We start from the raw sequence: 20778 nt of genomic DNA, 5'->3' as shown, positions 1-20778 counted from the left end.
TATAATTTAACTATTTTATATGTACTCTTATTATTGTAATTTGTTACTAAAATTTTAACTATTTTATGTGTATTGCAGGAAAAATACGTAGAAGAAGATTACGAGATTTAAGTATTGTCCAGAATACTCCAAATTCAGAAGAAGCAACTAGTGAACAGCAGACAGTTGTTGGATCTTCGAATGTGCCGGAGACACTTGACGAGCTTGAAGAATTTCAAAGTAATGTTAAGTTCATTTTACATGTGTTGACTTTTATTATTGATTTATTTGTCAATTTTAATATAATAATAGTATATCATTTTTCAGCTGAAAGTGGTGGGACGCGCAGAGTTCGAGGACGTACGCTGCTTAGAGATTTATACGACTTAGATCATGTCGAGCGTGTCAAAGTAAGTAGAAATACTCATGGTCAGCCTGTTGGATCTAAAGCTCGACTTTTAGCAGGCTATTTGGGCATTTTAGCACGAAATGCCAATATGTTGCCCATCAACTACGAATCATGGCATCACATGCCTGATAGAAACAAAAATCAGGCTCTCGCTAATATTAAGGTAACAGAATGTGAATGTAATTTATAATACTTTGGTTTAAGTTTCATTTATATTTACATTCTAAACTTGTGTTTTTTTAGGAGAGATTTGCTTTAGAGGTCTCCGATGATTATATCAAGAAGGCATTGGGTAAAAAATGGAGAGACAATAAAAGCACTTTAAAAAAAACAATATTTTAAGAAAGACATAAGCCTCGAGGAAAAATTGAGAAATGTCCCGCCGGGAATGCTGAGGTACCGATGGGAAGATGCGGTTAGATTTTGGAATTCAAAAAAAGGAGAGGTACTACGTATTTCCAAACTCTTATATATAGTGTTTACTATATACGTAATAATAATTTCATTATGTAGGACCGTGAGTGAGTTGGAACAAGCAGCAGGCAAAAATAAAAATTCACGCACACGGCAGGGTCGAGAAGTTTTGCTTCTGTAGCTAAGGCCGCTGTATTATGAATTTATTAATTCTTTCAAATATTAATAACTTTCTACTATTAAATAATATTTTTACTACTATATTGTAGGAAGTCAAATCTGGACAAAAAGTTGGACGCCTTCAGTTTTTTGAGATTACGCATAGGAAGAAAGATGGATCTCCTATGACATCCGAAGCTGGAGAAATTATGGTATATTTACTTAATAATATTTGATTTATTCTAAATATTTATAATGTTTAATTATAATTGTGTAATTCAATTCATCATTAGTAGTTTTAAATAATGTTAAGTTATGTTGCATTCTTTTTTATTATATATTTCGTTTCTAACTCTTTAATTGATTTTTTAGGAGAAACTAAAGGAGAAGAAGGTGGAATATGAAGCGATTGCTTGATCGATAGTTCTGTTAATCTTGAGAACATTGATAATGAATTATCCTTGAAGTTTTGGGTCCTGAAAGTACGGTCGGGTTCGATTTCAAGGATCCGGTGTTACCTTGACCCAATATTTTGGATCCGGCTCCCAACAATACATGCCTTCTCAAGTCAAGCTCAAGTGAAGTTCGAGAGGTTAAGAGACCAGATAGCTCGGATGCAAGCGAACACGGTTGAGCAAATTACCGAGGTTCAACGAAAATATGAAGAACTCCAAGAACAACTTAGAGCGGAGGCAGAGAGAGGAGGCAAGGCAAAGAATGAGGAGGCGAGGCGGCAGCGATGGTAGCGAGCAGAGCAAAAGTACGATGACCTTCACTCTGACTTCAGCGAGATGATGCGAGATGTTTGATGAGTCGTAAAAGCCGCCATCTTAGACATTAGTTTTCTCGTTGTAAGAATGTTTTTAACTTTGTCACGTTTAACATTATTGCAAGAATATTTTAAATTATACTTTATTTATTAATTACATCATATATCTTTCATTAAATTTGAAGTATCATTTAGAATTAATGTTTTTGGTTGTATTTTTTATGCAAAATTTGCTGTTTTTTGCTGCATTTTATGATATATTTGTTGTATTTGGTTGGATTTAATGCAGGAAGGGCTGGATATTGGTGAAAAAAATGCATTGCAAATATGCCAAAATTAGTGGCGCTTAAAAACGCCGCTAAAGGATAAAAAAAGCGCCGCTAAAAGTCTATTTTCTTGTAATAAATAAACCTAAATGTACTAAACGTACAAACTCAAACCTTGAAAGCAAAACCCTAACTCTCATAGAATTCTCACAAAAGAGGTAGAAATTTCTCTCTATAGTTATCAAGAAAACTCTCACCGAACTTATTTACGATTACATCTTGTCGCTCCCAAAAGAAAAGACCTGTAGTACTACATCTTTAATTTCCTCTTAATTGGCCTCTCAAAACAGGGATACAAGGACTCTTTAAATAGGCTAAGATTAGAGGTCTAATCATACTAAAATATCCCTAAAGTAATTAGAGTTTAACTGGGAGAAGATAGTAGAGTTTAACTGGGAGAAGAAACTCAATTTATGTGGGGAACATGTCGCCACTTTGCAATATTCTCATTCGCGTGGTCACGATGTCGTCCGTCGTCACAACGTCGAGAAGCCTCTAGCTGTGACATCGTCATCTGTTCAGTCAAAAATACAAGGCACATCCCTCAAATCTCCACCTTAACTTGTATTTACAAACTTTCTTCTCTATGCCCCATCATGGGCCAAACTCGATCTTTGCAGAATGTCAATCAAGCCCAAACTATTTTCAAACTTGGAAACCAAAAGACTCCTAGTCTTGAAATCAAGGTTTTATAATGCAACCACAGCTAGTGATACACAGATGGGCGTGTGCTTCACAACAGGAGAGAAAATATCGAGGAAATCAACTCCCTCCACTTGAATGTCACCCTTTGTGACCAACCTTGCTTTAAACATTCTACTTTATCCGAAACTGCTACAATTTGAAATTTGTGATTCCATTAAACTTCTCGATGTCGAAATTTGTTGTAGCTATCCCTAAATGGGTCGATTACAGAATTCGAACCAAGCTTTGATACTAGATTGTTGGGGATATAAATAACGAAATAGAAAATGTAGAGAAGATCAAACACAAATATTTACGTAGAAAACTCGTCCAAAGAGGATAAAAACAATGGGCAAAGGAGGCTTCGACTTTTTACAAAATGAGTAAACAAACGAGAGTACAATATGGAAAAAATAAACCTAAATGTACTAAATGTACAAACTCAAACCCCGAAAACAAAACTTTAACTCTCATAAAATTCTTACAAAAGAGGTACAAAATTCTCTCCATAGTTACTATGAAAGCTCTCACCAAAACTCATCTACTACTACATCTTGTCATCTCCTAGAAGAAAAGACTTGTAGTTCTACATCTTTAATTGCCTCTTAATTGGCCTCTCAAAACAATGATACAAGGCCTCTTTAAATTAGCTAAGATACTAAAATATCCTTAAAGTAATCAAAGTTTAACTGGAGTTTAACTAAGAGAAGAAACCCAATTTATGTGGGGAACACGTCGCCACATCTCAACGTCCACATTCACATCATCACGACGTCATCTATCGTCACAACGTTGAGAAGCTTCTTGTCGTGATGTCACTGTCTGTTCAGTTGAAAATATGAGACACACCCAACATAATAGAACATGAAACGAGCAATAACAACTTTCTCAACAATAATTATTTTAATCCATAGTAATTTCAACTTTACTCATTGTAATTTTAGCTTGACAGTTAAATGTTTTGTAATTGAATTTAAAAAAATTTCATCTACAAATATCTTCCCAAGTAATCTAATCTTGAAATTTTGATGCTATACACGGCTCAAACATTTCTACTATTTTGAATCGCTTCATATATGGCAAGTCTGGAGCCACATTGAATTAATATGTTGTAAATGTAATGTGAATGACTTTCCATGCCCATGCACGTTATGATATACACGTCATCGTTTTTCCCATGCAATAACTGAATATCAACTCAGAAGTGATCAATAAAAACTCTAATTTTAATTGAATTTGATTTTTAATTAAAATTTCTAAGCAATTGTTAAGATTTATTTGGAATAGTGAATTATATTTTTATTTGACATTTAGATGATATGGTTTTAAATATTACCATCTCATTCCGTCTCCTCTAATATTGTAATTAATGGCAAAATTACATTGGAACTAGAGGGGGCAAGCCACTCCAAGAGTTTGAAAATTTTTAACTATGCCTCATAAATATTTGAAAATTTTAATTAATTTTTATTTTTAAATTCTCATTAATTTTTAAAATTTTAAAAATTTCAATTTTCTCTCAAATTTTTAAAACCCTAAATAGTTACCCAAATCTCAATGGCATATACCACTGCTCATTGTGATGATAAAAAAAAAATGTTAAGCAATTAAAAATTTCAATCTATGTAAAACTCATCTTACCTCTTTTCCTATAAAAGCAACACCCAACCATTAGAGTTTTTATCATCCATCAGGAGATGACAAGTTACATGTCATGTGAAAGAATACTCACGTCATTAATTTCTTTTAATATATAAAAATTTTAAGAGTTATAGTAAGTTAAGTTAACATTTTTAATAGTTAATGGAATGACTTAATTAATTTTTTATCATTAAAAATTTCATAAGATGTGCCTTTTTAAAGAATCTAATTGATTTTCATGTTTTATTAGGAGTTTTCTAACCTTTAAGCCTAATTTTCTTTTATTTGACCAAAATAAAATTTTGACATATTCCCACAAAATAATAATAAAAAGTTATAAAAGGACATCAACACCTTAAAACATAACAACAACATCAAACCCTATCAACATATCAACTAATATATGCTTATTTTCGGTCCAAGTAATAAACAACTCAGCATAATGATCTATGTAATCCTCTAACTTTATAAAAACATTATTTTAACTATTCATTTAATTTTTCGTCTCTTTTAACCCTTGAATTTGTATTATTTGTCAAATAACTCCAAAATAAATAGAAAAATTAAGATTTGTTAACTTTAATGGCATGACATCTAAATGATATTCCACATGTAAGCCAAGTTAGTAATTAATTAATTTTAAAAATTTTAAAATATTAAAATGTATTTTATATATTTTATACTTTTTAAATAAAATTAATTTTTAAATTTTAAAAGTCATTTAATTGTTGATGTGGCAATCTATATGCATGTAAGTCATTTATGTAAACCATCCTTTTTAGGTGATTTAACAAAGTTTAAAACTTAAAAAAAAATGAAATTTTTTTTTTTAAAATATGCAGCACTGAAAACCAAAGGAAAATAGCATAAATCCAAGGGTCACAGGGACAACATAAATCATATGCAAGTTATAGTGTAAACTCATTCACATATGGCTATAATCATCCTACTTGTTCTGATCATTCTCGCAATAGCAGACGTTAACTCGAACAATGAAATCAGCTCTAATTCTTACAGTGGTTGTCCTGAAAATGAAAAACAAGCACTTTTGGTCTTCAAAGAAGGCCTCATAGATGATGCAAATCGGCTTGCTTCATGGGATCCTCATCATCATCCAGATTGTTGCATCTGGTTTGGAGTTGTCTGTGGCAATATGACTGGCCACATCCTCTCTCTCAACCTCTCATTTCCTCCTTTGGATGATATTGTTGACATTGATTCTTATCTGATGTCAATGTTGAAAGGTAAGATAAACCCTTGTCTGTCAAATTTGAAGCATTTGAGATACTTGGATCTAAGCAACAATGCGTTTGAAGGCCTCTTGCCTTACCAACTTGGGAATCTCTCAAATCTTGAATCTCTCAATCTCAGGGGTGAGGATAAATTTAATGAGGCTGGGTTATTATATGTTGAGAACCTCCAATGGTTGTCTGGTCTTTCTTTATTGAAACATCTTGATTTGAGTTTAGTGGACCTTAGTAGAGCTTCCAATTGGTTGCAACTGGTAAACACACGACTCCCTTCTTTAGAGGAATTGCATTTATCAAACTGTTTTCTTCAACTTGGACGTCCATTGCTAAATGTTAATTTGTCAACTCTTGCCGTCCTTGACCTTTCCTACAACTTTTTCACAAACCAAATGAATCTAGGCTGGGTGTCCAAGCTTAACTCCCTAGTTGTTCTCAACCTTGCAGGAAGTGATTTTCATGGACCCATCCCTGATTTTCTTCAAAACATGACTTCCCTTAGACATCTAGATCTTTCATATAATAATTTCAAATCTTCAATCTCCTGGTTCTCAGTCTTTCTGCTAATGAATTGCAAGGTGACATTTCTAGTGCCATTTTCAACATTAGTACTCTCAATGAACTTTACCTCTCATGGAATGATCTTGAAGGGAAGCTTCCAAGAGCCGTGGGAAAGCTTTGTAACTTGAGGTCAATTTTTTTGTCAAGTGTGAGATTGAATCAAGACATATCTCATATCTTTGAGATTCTGTCAAATTGCTCTTCTCACAGGTTTGAATCATTGGCCTTTGCAAGTTGTCAACTTTCTGGTCAACTTACTGATCAGCTTGAGCATTTCAAAAACTTAAAAGAACTTTCTTTGAATGATAATTCAATCTTTGGTCCTATTCCAACTTCATTAGGGAAACTTGCAAATTTAGAAAAGGTTGAGATTTACAATAATTTGTTGGAGGGTGTTGTTTCCGAAAAACATTTTGCTAATCATACCAAATTGAGGTTTTTTGAAGGATCGGACAACTCGTTGGTTTTGAGAGCCAACCCTTACTGGGTTCCTCCTTTTCAACTTCGTTTACTGGGCTTACGATCTTTGCACATAGGACCATCTTTTCCCTTGTGGCTTCGTTCACAAAAACATCTAGAATATCTAGACATCTCTAACTCAACAATTTCAGATACCATTCCTAGTTCGTTTTGGAGACTACTTTGGAGACTACCAAACCAATTTTTGTTTGTAAATTTCTCTAGTAACCAAATGTACGGCCAGTTTTCATATCTACCCCAAACTTCAAATGATTCTTGTATTCTTGACCTTAGTTTCAATAACTTTAGCGGCCCACTGCCTCAAATCTCTATGGGTTCCAACCCGTCCATGATAGACCTTTCCAATAATTATTTCTTGGGACCTCTTTTCCACTTTTTGTGCTTTCAGTTGAATGCAATAATAGGGACAAGAGTTCTTAGTCTTGCAAACAATCTTTTATCCGGAGAGATACCGGATTGCTGGTTCAAGTCCTACGATTAGATGGCAACAGATTCACTGGTAAAATTCCAAGCTCCATGGGAACTTTGCCAGAAACTTCAATCCCTACACCTTCACAACAACAAGCTTCATGGAGAAATTCCTTTGTCACTGAAAAATTGCAGGGAATTGGTTGCAATTAACCTTGGCAAGAATGAACTAGATGGCGACCTTCCAGGATGGCTAGGCCAGGACCTTACAAATCTAATAATATTGATTCTTCGGTCAAACAAGTTTGGAGGTAGCATACGAGACCATTTATGTGCTCTTACTTCTCTCCATATTTTTGACCTTGCGGATAACAATTTCTTTGGGAGCATACCAAGATGTATAAGCAACTTCACTGCCATGGTCAGAGGGAATGGTTCTTGGGGCAACGCCATACTGTATGCTGCTATTGCAGGACCTCTCTCGGAATCTGCATCAGTTGTGATGAAAGGCCAACTACTTGAATACGACAGCACCCTCAACTTGGTCAAAGTTTTAGATTTCTCCCGTAACAAATTTTCAGGAAAGATTCCCCATGAAGTGACAAGCCTCCAAGGATTGCAGTCACTGAATTTGTTCCAGAATCACTTGTCCGGAAAGATCCCTGAAAACATTAGTGGTATTAAATCGCTAGAATCTCTTGATCTCTCTTAAAACCAGCTCTCTGGTTCTGTTCCTGAAGGCATGTGAAGTATGACATTTTTGAGCCACTTGAACTTGTCCTCTAACAATTTCACTGGCAGAATACCCACAAGTAGTCAACTAGAAAGCTTTAATGAATCATGTTATGCCGGTAACCATCTTTGTGGCTCTCCATTAAAGGATTGCAAAGGAAGTGGTAATGAACATGGTGTAAGGACTGGAGGTAGAGGAATTGGAGAGGGACAAGAAGTAAACTGGTTCTACGTAAGCATGCCACTAGGATTTGTCTCTGGTTTTTGGTGTGTGTTGGGGCCATTGGTGATTAGCAGACAATGGAGGATCATGTACTTCCGATTTTTGGAACAAATGTGGTGGAAAGTATGTGACTTTGTGGCTAAAATTAAGTTTTTTTTTTTAAATTATTGATGTTGTCACATCTAGACTATTATTTAAGTTTCGTTCCTAAAATTATAAAAATATAATTTCGTAAGTATTTTAGTCTTTTATTTTAACAAAATCAATAAAAATATGTTTAAATTTGGACTCACTTCAATTGAATTAGTAAAACTTTAAATTTATTATTCAACCAAAATTTTATTTTAATTTATTTTATACATTTTATTTTAATATGTATAATTTATTATTTATATTTTAAATAAGTGATTTGATAGAATTTCTAATAAAATGTTTAGTTAAAATCACTAAGTTATAGTTGGTAATATTAGATTAACTAATTTAACTCATGTGCTACACAATTATTATGTCATAACTATTTTTAAAAAAAATTATATAAGGTAAAAGTGTATAAATATAATAACTATAATATTTATAGTAATTAACATGTTAGTGAAATTAAGTAATTATCATCGAATCAATTGGTATATTTTAAATGAATTATGATTATATCTATAAGAATAAAATGTTTCAAAACCTTAAATTGTCATTGACTGTGTGCATGGTCGGGCCGGCCTCAACTAAAAATTTAGGCCCGTTTACTAGGCTCAAGCCCGGCCCAAAAATGAGCCTAAAAATTTACCCAAGCCCGACATGCCCGCCCATATTAATTTTATATAATTTTAAAATATATATAAACCATCAAAATATTTAAAAATCAAAATAAATATTTCTCAACAAATTGAAAATAAATTTTAAAAACATATATACTTAAATAACACTAAAATAGATGCAATTTAACAAGCAAATGCCTTTAAATTAATAAAAAATTAGCAAATGTCTTTAAAATAATAAAAATTTAACAATAAAATAAGTTTTATATAATATCCAAATAATAACAACAAAATAGTAGCAACATAATACTAAAATAGTAGCAAAATAGGAGAAAATAATAAGAAAATAATATTAAAAAATAGTTTTTTAAATTTAGTAAACTCAGGCAGGTCGGGTCGGGCCCAGGCCAAAAACGCCTTACCCGAGGCTCAACCCATTTTTTAAACGGGCCTTACTTTTTTGCCCAAACCCATTTTTCAGGCCTATATTTTTGTCCAAACCTCCCACATTTCGGGCGGGCCTTCGATGCACACCTCTAACTACAATATATCAAAAGACGTAACATCTGTAATATTAATAATTAAATAAATATTCAAGATAGAAAAATAGTGTAGCAAAATTAAAATATAATACGAAATTTCGGTTGCACTAATTTACTAATTGTATTTATAAAAGTAAATAATTTATCATTTATTAAATATCCAAAATCATATATTTTTGGACTAAAGATATATTGTATTTAGAGTTATTTTAAAAAATAACATGTATATTACAATTTAATTATTAATTTCTTTTGTAAAATTATGGGTAGGAGGTTTGCGGATGGTAAATATTGATTTGAAGATGAATAAAATATTATTTTAAAATGTGAGTTTTTTACTCGTTAATTTTAAATATCAATTTATTAATATTTATAATATATATAAAATCATAAGCTCAACAAGAATATCCTTTATTATTAAATATATTACTAAATTGGTATTAGAATAATAATTTTTATTATTATTGTAAGATAATAATAAAAGTAATATTAATTAAATATTAATTAATATGATAGTATATTAATGTAAAATTAACTAATTTGGTCATATCTTTTAAAATTTCTACTTAAAAAAACAATTACTTGATAAAATTATAAATCTATAAAATCATTAAATAAATTAAAAATAATAAAAATATAATTTTTAATTAAATAAATATAATTTATATATAAACATGATTTTATTTTAAATATGATAAAATTAATTATGTTAAAATCAATTTTTATAATTGATAAAATTTAAATGTGTAAGATTAACATTATATATAAAAGATCATATCAATATATTGATAATCTTACTTATAAAAATTGAACTAAATTCAATATTCATGTATCAAATTGCATAAAATCAAAGTTCATGTATCAAATTAAATATTAAATTATAGTTTATGAATTCATGTATAAGTTTGATATATACCCTTAATTATATGATAGATTTTTGTTTAATTTGTACTGATAATCTTTCAAATTCAACCCTAACATTTAGTTTAATTTAATAGCATTGCATTGTTTTCTAATAACTAAAGCAAAGTTAAATTCTAGAAATACATTTGAGTTTGGACACAACTTTAATAGTAGGCACAGATACGAGACGTTTTCTTATGCTATTCCAAATTACAGCTGAGGAAAGAAAATCAAGAAATTGATAATTAATTCGAATATAAGTTAAAAATTCTGATTATTTGAATTGAATTTTTAATTTAATTTATAATTAATTTTATATATTTTATTACGGAATACTTAATAACTTTAAAAACATTTTTATACTTGAAGATTAAATGTGTGATATTAAATTATATATATATATATATATATATATATCTAAGATAATATTAATATATTGATAATCTAATCTATAATATATAAATTTATTTATTTTTAATTTATATATCAAACCTAAAAAGAAAATAAATATATTTATAATTAAATTAAATACTATTTTTCATAAATATTAATTTCAATTAATTAAAATTGTGATTCAACACAAATTTCGACTCGACAAATAGTACGACTTATATCTATTTGAGATATTAAGATAAAAATTAATCAATTAAGAATTAGTATTTTGTATTATCTATGTTTCTAATATTTTTAAAATCTATGATATAATATAATACTTTTATTAATAATATTTTCATTATCAATATAAAGTTATTATCACTTAATTAGACTTTGAACCCAAATTAAATTACACTTATTATTTTAGATTAATTATCACTTAATTAGTGTTACAATTATATACCAATAAAATAAATATTTAGCACTATAAATATATACATTAGCTAATCATTTTCATTCAAAATAGCATATAAAGAATTACAAGAAAAATCATATTTTAACATTATTTAATATTTTTGTTTTCATCACTAAAAATGTTTGATTTTCATTATTATTTATAGTTTTACTATTATTTGATTTTAATAACATTTACATAATCGTAAATTTTATTTCCCATTGCGTTATGAAATATATTATATCAAAGGCAGTGAGGTATTAAAGTAATAATTTTAGTATGTGAAATTTTGACTCATATTTGAATGACTAATTATTTTATCTAATTACTTAATACTTTATTATCAATTGTTTATCATTTTTTCACTTTCATTATTTTTAAATATTATTCTATTCTCGTAATTATTTTTCAAAATTAACATGCTTTTATTATAAATTAAACCAATTCTCATTTAATTAGTAAATAAATATTTTTAAAAATATAAAACATTATTTTAAAATTGTAAAATAAATATATAAACATCGAATGTTGTTTATTCTTAAAACACAGGAAGAATTAAGGGTAATAAATATGAAACCTCAACATTGCAAAATCCAGCACTGACCAACGAAATCATTATCATATAAAATGGAGGAATTACATTTAAACGTCTACAGATTTAATTACTTATACAAATACAAATACAATCAAGCAATTATTTGAAAAAAAAAAAAAAAAAACCTGAGCAGTGCTTCTAGCAATGCTACGAGTAATGTCAACTGTTTCAGGTATTGATAAAAAATAAAGACGAATATAATGATTTATTTATACAATTCAGTTTTTCTGTATTTGTAGAGTTTTGTATAAAGAGATAATTCATTATCTCAACACCTTATACAACAAGTGATTACAAGTTATACACTCACCAGATTAGCAACCACACTTTTGTATTTAAGATCTATATTTTTCTCTTTTAAGTTTTTCCCCTAGAAATCTAGAATGAAAACCAAGTAATTAACCTTTTTCGCACTCAAAGCACTCACAATAAAATGTTCCTCAATGAAAAAGTACGTTCCCTCAAAACTCAGTATTTATCAATACAAATCTCCTCAATATAGAAGCAATTGAGACTTACTAACATACTAGATAAATTATAATTAATCTTCCTATCAAATTAATATGATAATAAGTATGATAAATATCTTCAATAAGTCCAAGATAAGCCTTCAAATCCTCAGGATATATTACTAAGTTTACTCAATCCCATCTAATCTCTTAAAAAAAGAAAAGTCGATTTGTTTAATCCAATCAAAACCAATTCAAAATATTTCCGTAAAATGTTTAAATATCATAGATGAGCTTGCACACAGGCACTCCTTATAACTGCCATAATAATAGTATACATATACACATACATATAGGTCTAAGGTAAAGGAACTATACCCAAAGCCCAGAGATTTTGGACTTCAAATATTACTAAGATGAGCCTGAAACTTGGGCTTCACAGGCTAGCCTACTACTTTGTTGCTGGTTGGGTTTGCTTGAACCAGGTCACATGTTTCTCAGGTCGAATTTGACTCATCTAGGTTTTTTCTATACCCTATCAATTTTACACCAAATTACTTTTTCTTTTTTAATCTCATTTTCTCTTATTCAACTTAAAAGAAAAGCTTTCCCTTATTTTCTCTCTTAAAAAAACCTAAAGACACCCTACCCTCCTTAGTTCATATCACATTCTTTTCGCTTCTTACCAAGGTGGCCATATCATCATCTCTTATACATACATATATATTCCTTATTCAATATTATTACACATCAATACTTTTCTTTATTCATCCATTAACAAATTCACATTAGAATTGTATTAAACATGTTTAACATTTTTATTGCTACAATTTCCACTTTTAATGCTATTTCACTTCATTGTGTCAAATAATTATTTTTAGCACATTTATGACATTTAATCACATTTTATCACTTAGATACACTTTTCTCATTATACCACGTCATTAAAATATCCGTAACACATTACTAGCTCATTTTCATGGAATTTATGCCTAGACTTATTAATATAACCATTCGTATTGCTAAATATCTCAACATATCAAGCTATGGTTCTTAGCATATTAATACACATAATTAATTTAACCATTTAATCTATTAATTATTCTTATACATTATCATGTTATTAAAGGAAAGATTAGAAAATTCAAAAACACTTACCTCTTACATGAACTAAAATCAAAATAAAGCTTTTCTCTTACAACCTCAACACTCAAGTCCACTTCTTTCATAGCTTAAAGCTTTCTCTTCAACCAATCTCTCTCCCCCATCACAAAAACATACATACAAAAATCATTACTATTTGCTCAACCAACTTCCTTGCTCCCTACATCACAAATATCAAAGATGGAGATGGTAGACTTATTTTCTTACCTTACTAGGAGTTTTCTATCTCTAGCCGTATCTTTCTCTACTAGAGCCATAAACCCTAGGTCTTGAAATAATGAGATTGATGGAGAAATCAAGCTTGGATGGAGTATTCCTACTTATTTTAAGTGAGAAATAAAATATATGGAATGATTTTTAGGCTAGGGCTTGAAGAAAATGGGTGGGAGAAGAAAAGAGAAAGTCTCTTTTGTGGCGGCACACCATAAAGGGGGAAGAATATGGTTTTCCCCTCTTTTTCCTCTTTTTTCAAACATTTGAAAATACTAGTCAAAGTCAAACTAAAATATATGGTCCACATTAATTCTTGATCATTAATCTTAATTCTAAAAATATAATATCTCATCATCATAATATTCTAACACAAAATTCATGAGAAATGGTCAAAATATCCTTATGCGAAAAATTTGCACTTTCTTTACAACACATTAGTATTTATCAAACTCAAACATCATAATTCACATTTACTCTCTAATATATGTCCATGGGTGGTGAAATTACACTTATACCCTTTCCAAGGTAAAAAATGGACAAATTATAATTTAGTCCCTATACTTTACAATCTTATTTGATTTAGTCCAAATGTGATACTCCTCGTACCCATACATATTCCACATCGTTCTCATGCCAAATACTCATTGTTAAGTCACATTTTTTCAATTTGGTCCAATTGTATTTTAGTCCTCATATTTTTTAATATTTTTTGATTTGGTCTTTTTTGCCCCATTTTCACATTCACTAATCTCTACATAGATTTCCATCTATAACATCAATTTAATTTCCTTATGATCTCTTTTTAACTAACTTGCTTCTAGATTTCCTCAATAATTCACTATACTCATTCTTGAAGTAGTAGAAGTTGTTGTACCAAAAATTTTGAGATGTTACCAAAAATTTTGAGATGTTACAGTTTTAACAAGCTTATGGAAGATATCTTTTTATGATTTAATTTGAAAAATTTTAATTCTTTACTCAATGAGTGAGTGTCAGATTTTATTTTATTTAATTTCAAAATAAGTGACCAACTCTATATGGTTTATGAGAATTTGTGTTATTGATTGATATTGTTTTACTTGTGTTTGATTTGAGTTTTTGAGATAAAGTAGGAAAGAAATATTTGATATGTATCTATAATATATATAAAAGCTCTAGTTTGGAAAAACTTTTGAATTGATGAGAATGCCCTTTATTTTCTAATATATTACAAAATTCTCATTTAAAAATAATTATAATATTTAATTTAGAATTATTAGGTAAATTTAAAAAAAATATAAGTTACGATAATTATACATTTAAAAATAATTATAATTTAATAGAAGTTGTGATAATTACACATTTAAAAATAATTAGAATTTAAATTATAACATTAGTTAAAAATTGTGCTAATTTTAAAATAAAGTTACTAATTGAATAGAACTCTAAGCATAAAATATGGGGAAAATTGTGATAATTATAATATACAATTATTAGTTCAAAAACTTTGACGTAAAGAAAAGTTGTGCTAATTTTATTATTATAAAATAGAGTTTTTACTTGAATAAAATTCTAAACATCTTAACTATCACTTAATTAAATTAGAGTTAATTAAATTAATTAGTTATTATTTTGAATAATGTTACTTTGCATTAATTGCATAAACAAAATTATATTGTATGTTGAATATATTAAAATGATTTAATTATTGTTTGAAAATTTTAAATATAATATGTGAGTTGATAATTTAATATATATTTAATTATATTTGATAATTCAAATGATAAATATTTTTTACGCTAATTGTTGTAATTAAAAATACAAACAACATTTAAAAATTAATTAAATATTAAACGTGTAAAATCACATGAAACTCATGTGACATGATCTACTGTAATTTGATACGTCAAATTAGGCTTTCAGTATACTCGAGGAGCTTATTCTCAAGCAAATTAAGTGTATTTTCTATGCTTTTGTTGAATTCTCAAGCAAATTAAGTGTATTTTCTATGCTTTTGTTGAATTTTAGCTTTCACCATTAATAAATATTTTTGGTCGAGTTTTTCCCCTTTTTAAGACCCAAATTGGCAACATGGTACCATAGAGGACCTAATGAGGTGTTTGAGTCGGTGTAGGAAGACGATAATAACCCAACCTCGAGGAAAACATGATTCAAAGTGGGTGTCGTGACATTGATAATAATGATGTCATGATATCGAACCTTTTCATCTTGAGGATGCAAAACTTCAATGTGAAATCAACATGGAGCCTATTGTCGAGAGAGTCGTGACACCGAGGGTAGGATGTCACGACACCGAGCCAACATCATGATAACGAGCCTCTGAAGTTGTGATATCCCTAGAGGTGTTGAAATGAAGAAATTGGGGCCAATACCAGTGATGTCGCAACACCAAGGGTAGGATTTTATGACACTGAGACCCTTCACAACCACAAGTTCGCTACTGTCTAGGGTGTCACGACGCCGAAGTCTAGGTGTTGTGACATCGCTACTTGATAGGTGTTGTCCAATATCAACCCAAGCCAAAACACAACTAGAAGGGGCTGTTTTTGTCTAAAATTTGGAATTGTATTCAGTTGTTAAAAGACATTTTTGACCTGTAACTTTAAAGGAGACACCTTTTGTTTCATCTTTTAAGCTTAGTAGTTACTTCTTCTTCATTTTTATGGTTTTAGTTCATAGGTTTTTTGAGTTTAATTGTTTTTAGTTGGTAGTTTAGTTAGTTTTTACTATAGCTCTAATATTAATTGCACTTTGGTACTTTTAACTTTTCTTTGTATTTTCATTTTCATCCAAATCCTTCAATATATTTCAGCTTTATTTTCTTTCCAAAGTCTAAAAATCTGAATTTTACTTGTATTTGCTACCTTCATTGTTACTGTCATTATCTTTTTCTTTAAGCATACATCAAGAAATTTTTTAAGCTTTTTTTAACTCTACTATTGTGCTTTATTTTTATGTATGATTTGAGTATATGTAAAGTTGTTGTGTGCACGGAAATGATGATTGATAACTAAATTCATGGTGGTTAGTTGACGAAAATGTTGTTTGGTTAGTTTTTGGTACAAGGACTAAATTGTAAAAACATGACTAAATTGAATGAACCTCAATACTTAGAATTGACACTTCTAGGTGAACACTTATATAGCTGAAATTGAGAGGAGATCCTATTGAGCACCAATTTGACTGTCTTGAGTTTGTTCGGTGAGGTTAAGAGATAAACCAAACTAAATTGTCTAATTTGGTAAAGTAGTGACCGAGAGGTAAAATTGAACCAATTAGAAATTTAAGCCTTTTAGATCCCTAATCCAAAGACTAATTAACAACATGGAAGTCAACCAAGCACTTGTTTGTACATTGAATTGTTAATTACCTAATTTTGATTATATTACAATTTGGTCCTTTTCAGCATTATGAAGAAGATTATTGTAATTTTCCTTGATTATGAATTGTGGTAATATAGTACTTAGCGCGCAACAATCCTAACCTATATCCGTCATCGGAATATGATTTCAGAGCATTATCGAAGTTTACCGATCAAACAAACATAAATTACAAACATTTTGTATCATATAATATTCAGGTCAGAAATCAAATTTAACTCATACATACAGTGTAACACCCCTTACCCGTGTCTAAGGCCATGACAAGATATGAGGTATTACAGACTTAAACATATATAATCATATAAAATCAACCATAAAATTTTGTCCAAATCAAAAACATTCATACATATGTATAATGTCCCTTAGACGGGCTTACGAGACCCTATACACGCATCAAAGATGATTCGGGACTAAACCGGAAACTTTAAAAACTTCTGGGAAAACTTAGAAAATTTTATCATGAAACAGAGTCACACGCCCGTGCTGGTAGGCTGTGTGGTCACACACGCCCGTGCGGCTAGCCCGTGTGGCTTGGGACACGCCCGTGTCCTCAGCCCGTGTAACTCTCTGTTTATGATGTCATCACCAAATTAGGGGCACACGGCCAAAGCACACGCCCATATCCCTCACACGGTCGAGGCACACGACTGTGTCTCAGCCCGTGTGACCAATTCAAAGTTAAAGTACAAGATGCAGGGGACACACGGCCGAACTACATGCCCACTGAGGCAGGCCATGTGTCACATATGACTTAGACACACGCCCGTGTGTCTACCCGTGTGGACAAATACAAGGCTATTTTCCAAGCCATTTACCATCCATAGTTGTACGCATACACTTATACATCTCTATAGCAATTAACATACTTAATTGAGCAATTATACATCCACAATCAAGGCTCAAGCATGGCATCCTCACAACAGCACATGCATGCACATGACATTTCTCTTGTTCAAGTCCAAACTTACCCAAAACACATATAATATATATAATTGGTGATAAACCGTAATTTATACATATTTTTATCCCATGCTTAGCCTATTTATGAATGGTTTCTCCTTAGATTTGGTGAATTAGATGCTCCTAATCCTTTAATTTCATGTTTTATACTTAGGAGAGCATAGGAGAGTAAAAAGAGCGAGAAACGGGCCGAAAACGGAGAAAATAGACCTACGTGGAAAATAAACACGGCCTGGACTTTCTCACACGGGCATGTCACACGGGCGTGTCCCTTTGCCAGGATTGAAGCACGACTTACACAGGTATACTACACGCCCGTGCCTGTTCAATAGCCTTGACCACGGGCTAGAGTAATCGCACACGGGCGTGTCACACTAGCGTGTCCCTGCCGAGCCCAAGTATAACCCTATTAAAAAAAGGCCAATTTTGGGGGCTCTTAGGCATTATAAAGCCTATTTAAACACCTGAAGAGGCACTTAGAAGGAGGACGCAGAGTAGGGAGCAAGGAATTACTCAAGGAAAGTCAATTGATCCATCTCAGAAGTCGGATTCATCATCAAGACTGAAGATCTCCCTTCAAGTTCCTTCAGGAGTTTTGGGTTTTCTTATGTTTTGTTATCTTCATGCTTTTGAGATGTTTTCTTTCATAAGTATGAACTAAACCCCCTAAATACCTAAGGGGAATGAAACCTAAGACGAATCTTGTTATTATTATCTAACTTGTATGATAAATATTTGACTTGTTCTTAATTATGTGTTCTTAATTCTTGTTTTGATGTTCCAGGATATTGATTCAAGTTAAGCTCTTATTCAGAGGAGGAATAGACCCTTTCTAAGAGTAAATTTGTCATAATTAAGCGGAGTTGATTGCACGCCTAGAGATAGGGTGATAAGATTTTACCGGATTAGGGTGAAACCTAATAAGAGAATCCATAGATTTAGTTAATACAATTCTAGGGTGTTAATTAGAAAGAGATTTCAATTATTCAACATAGGGTTAGACGTTATTAGTCTCGAGTGAGATAATAATATAACTTAGGGATTTCTACGAATCAAGTCAAATGAATAAATCGTCTGATTCAGAGTCAAATAACAAGTGAAGTCTAGGTGGATTTTTCCTTAGGTATTGTTTTAATCAATCGAATTTTCCCAAATATAATTTCCCAAATTTTCTTTCTGTGCATTCTTAGTTAATAATTAGTTTAGATAACCAAACCTCTTAATTTTTAGGCTAGATAATAAAAAAGAAGTAAATACTAGTACTCGTAGTTCCTTTGGGTTCGACAATCCGGTCTTGCTGAACTATACTACTGTTTGATAGGTACACTTGCCTTAATCGTGATAATAAGTTAGTCTCAAGAACGATCCTTTCATAAATCTTTAAAACCTGTCACGAATATCACGTATCAAGTTTTTGGTACCATTGTCGGGGAACTAGGATAATAGGAACACTCGATTTTTATTACTTTAGCCATTTTACTTTTATTACAATTTAAATTTTTATTTTATTTTCTAATTCTTCATTTATTTTCTTTTGACAAGTTTTTCTAGTTTATGACTAGAAGAAACCCGTCAGGACCGTTACTATTTGATAGTGAGCTCGATCGTACAATTCACAGAAACCAAAGAGAAATAAGACGAAGCTTATGACACACAAAAGAGCAAGAGGACGATACTTCAACCACAATCGAGGAAATGGCTAAAAACCAAGAAAATCCGCTACCTCCTGCGATTGCTGTTAATCAGAATCCTACTCTGTGCACTATGTATGATTATGCTAAACCTTCTTTAATAGGAACTGAATCGAGCATAGTTAGACCTGCTGTAGCTGCAAATACTTTTGAACTAAAACCTAACACAATTCAAATGATATAGCAATTTGTTCAGTTTGATGGTTTGCAGGACGAAGATCCCAACGCTCACTTGGCAAACTTTTTGGAATTATGTGATACATTTAAAATTAATGGCATTTCTGATGAAGCCATTCGCCTTCGGTTATTCTTTTTTTCATTGAGAAATAAAGCTAAACAGTGGTTAAATTTGTTACCACGGGGGTCAATCACTACTTGGGAACAAATGACCGAAAAGTTTTTATTAAAATATTTTTCGCCGGCTAAAACGGCTAAATTACGTAATGATATCTCGTCTTTTATGTAGATGAATTTAGAAACACTTTACGATGCATAAGAGAGATACAAGGACCTTTTGAGAAGATGCCCTCACCATGGGTTACCACTCTAGCTATAGGTCCAAACGTTTCACAATGGCATGAACCCTTGGACTTGGTAGATAGTTGACGCAGCTGCTGGAGGAACCATAAATAATAAGACACCTGAAGATGCCTATGAATTTATAGAGGAGATGTCACTGAATAATTATCAGTGGCAAGTCGTGAGGACAAAGCCAACAAAAATAGCTGGAGTTTATAACGTCGATTCGGTCACCATGCTCTCTAATCAGGTAGAACTCTTGAATAAGAAAATTGATGGTTTTCTTAGTTCTTCACAGGTTTACCCAATAATGCATTGCGAAGCAAGTGGAGGTGGATCAAGTAGTTCAGAACACCCACCTTATGGCCACAACATGGAGAACGAGCAATTAAATTACATGGGTAACAATCCTCGATCTTAAAACAATCCTTATAGCAATACTTACAATGCAGGTTGGAGGAACCACCCAAATTTTTCATGGGGAGGCCAAGGAAATCAGAGACCATCACCCCCTCCAGGCTTTCAACAACCACCGTACCAATAGGAGAAAAAGCTAAACCTTGAGGAGATGCTAACCAAATTCATCTCGGTGTCAGAAACTCATTTTTGGAATACTGAGATGGCACTCAAAAATCAATAAGCATCAATCTAGGGGCTCGAAACTCAGATTGGCTAGCTCGCCAAGTTGATTTCCGAAAGACTACCAGGAAGCCTGCCCAGCAACACTGAATCTAACCCACGGGAGC

General features: G+C 31.2%; 1 protein-coding gene and 1 non-coding gene across 2 annotated transcripts; one reads left to right on the top strand and one right to left on the bottom strand.

Moving 5' to 3' along the window:
- Positions 1–5312: 5312 nt before the first annotated feature.
- Positions 5313–7150, top strand: LOC108487902 (receptor-like protein 34). Its single transcript, XM_053020256.1, has 4 exons — positions 5313–6175; positions 6220–6318; positions 6400–6676; positions 7058–7150. Exons 1-4 carry the CDS (start codon positions 5313–5315, stop codon positions 7148–7150), a joined length of 1332 nt encoding a protein of 443 aa, XP_052876216.1.
- A 12796-nt stretch (positions 7151–19946) lies between these two features.
- Positions 19947–20053, bottom strand: LOC128282728 (small nucleolar RNA R71). The gene has a single exon (XR_008273083.1). It is a non-coding gene; the product is annotated as a small nucleolar RNA R71 (small nucleolar RNA).
- Between the last annotated feature and the right edge of the window lie 725 nt (positions 20054–20778).

The sequence above is a fragment of the Gossypium arboreum genome, chromosome 10, assembly GCF_025698485.1.
Source record: "Gossypium arboreum isolate Shixiya-1 chromosome 10, ASM2569848v2, whole genome shotgun sequence".
NCBI classification, from domain to species: Eukaryota; Viridiplantae; Streptophyta; class Magnoliopsida; order Malvales; family Malvaceae; genus Gossypium; species Gossypium arboreum.
The sequence above is the reverse complement of the archived record's forward strand: the minus strand, read 5'-3'. Positions and strand labels throughout refer to the sequence as shown.

Coding starts and splice junctions, on each gene's coding strand:
- LOC108487902 (XM_053020256.1), top strand. CDS start 5,313: ATGGCTATAATCATCCTACTTGTTCTGATCATTCTCGCAATAGCAGAC. Junction 6,176..6,219: donor TTCAAATCTTCAATCTCCTG/GTTCTCAGTCTT, acceptor TGACATTTCTAG/TGCCATTTTCAACATTAGTA. Junction 6,677..7,057: donor TGAGAGCCAACCCTTACTGG/GTTCCTCCTTTT, acceptor TTGTGCTTTCAG/TTGAATGCAATAATAGGGAC.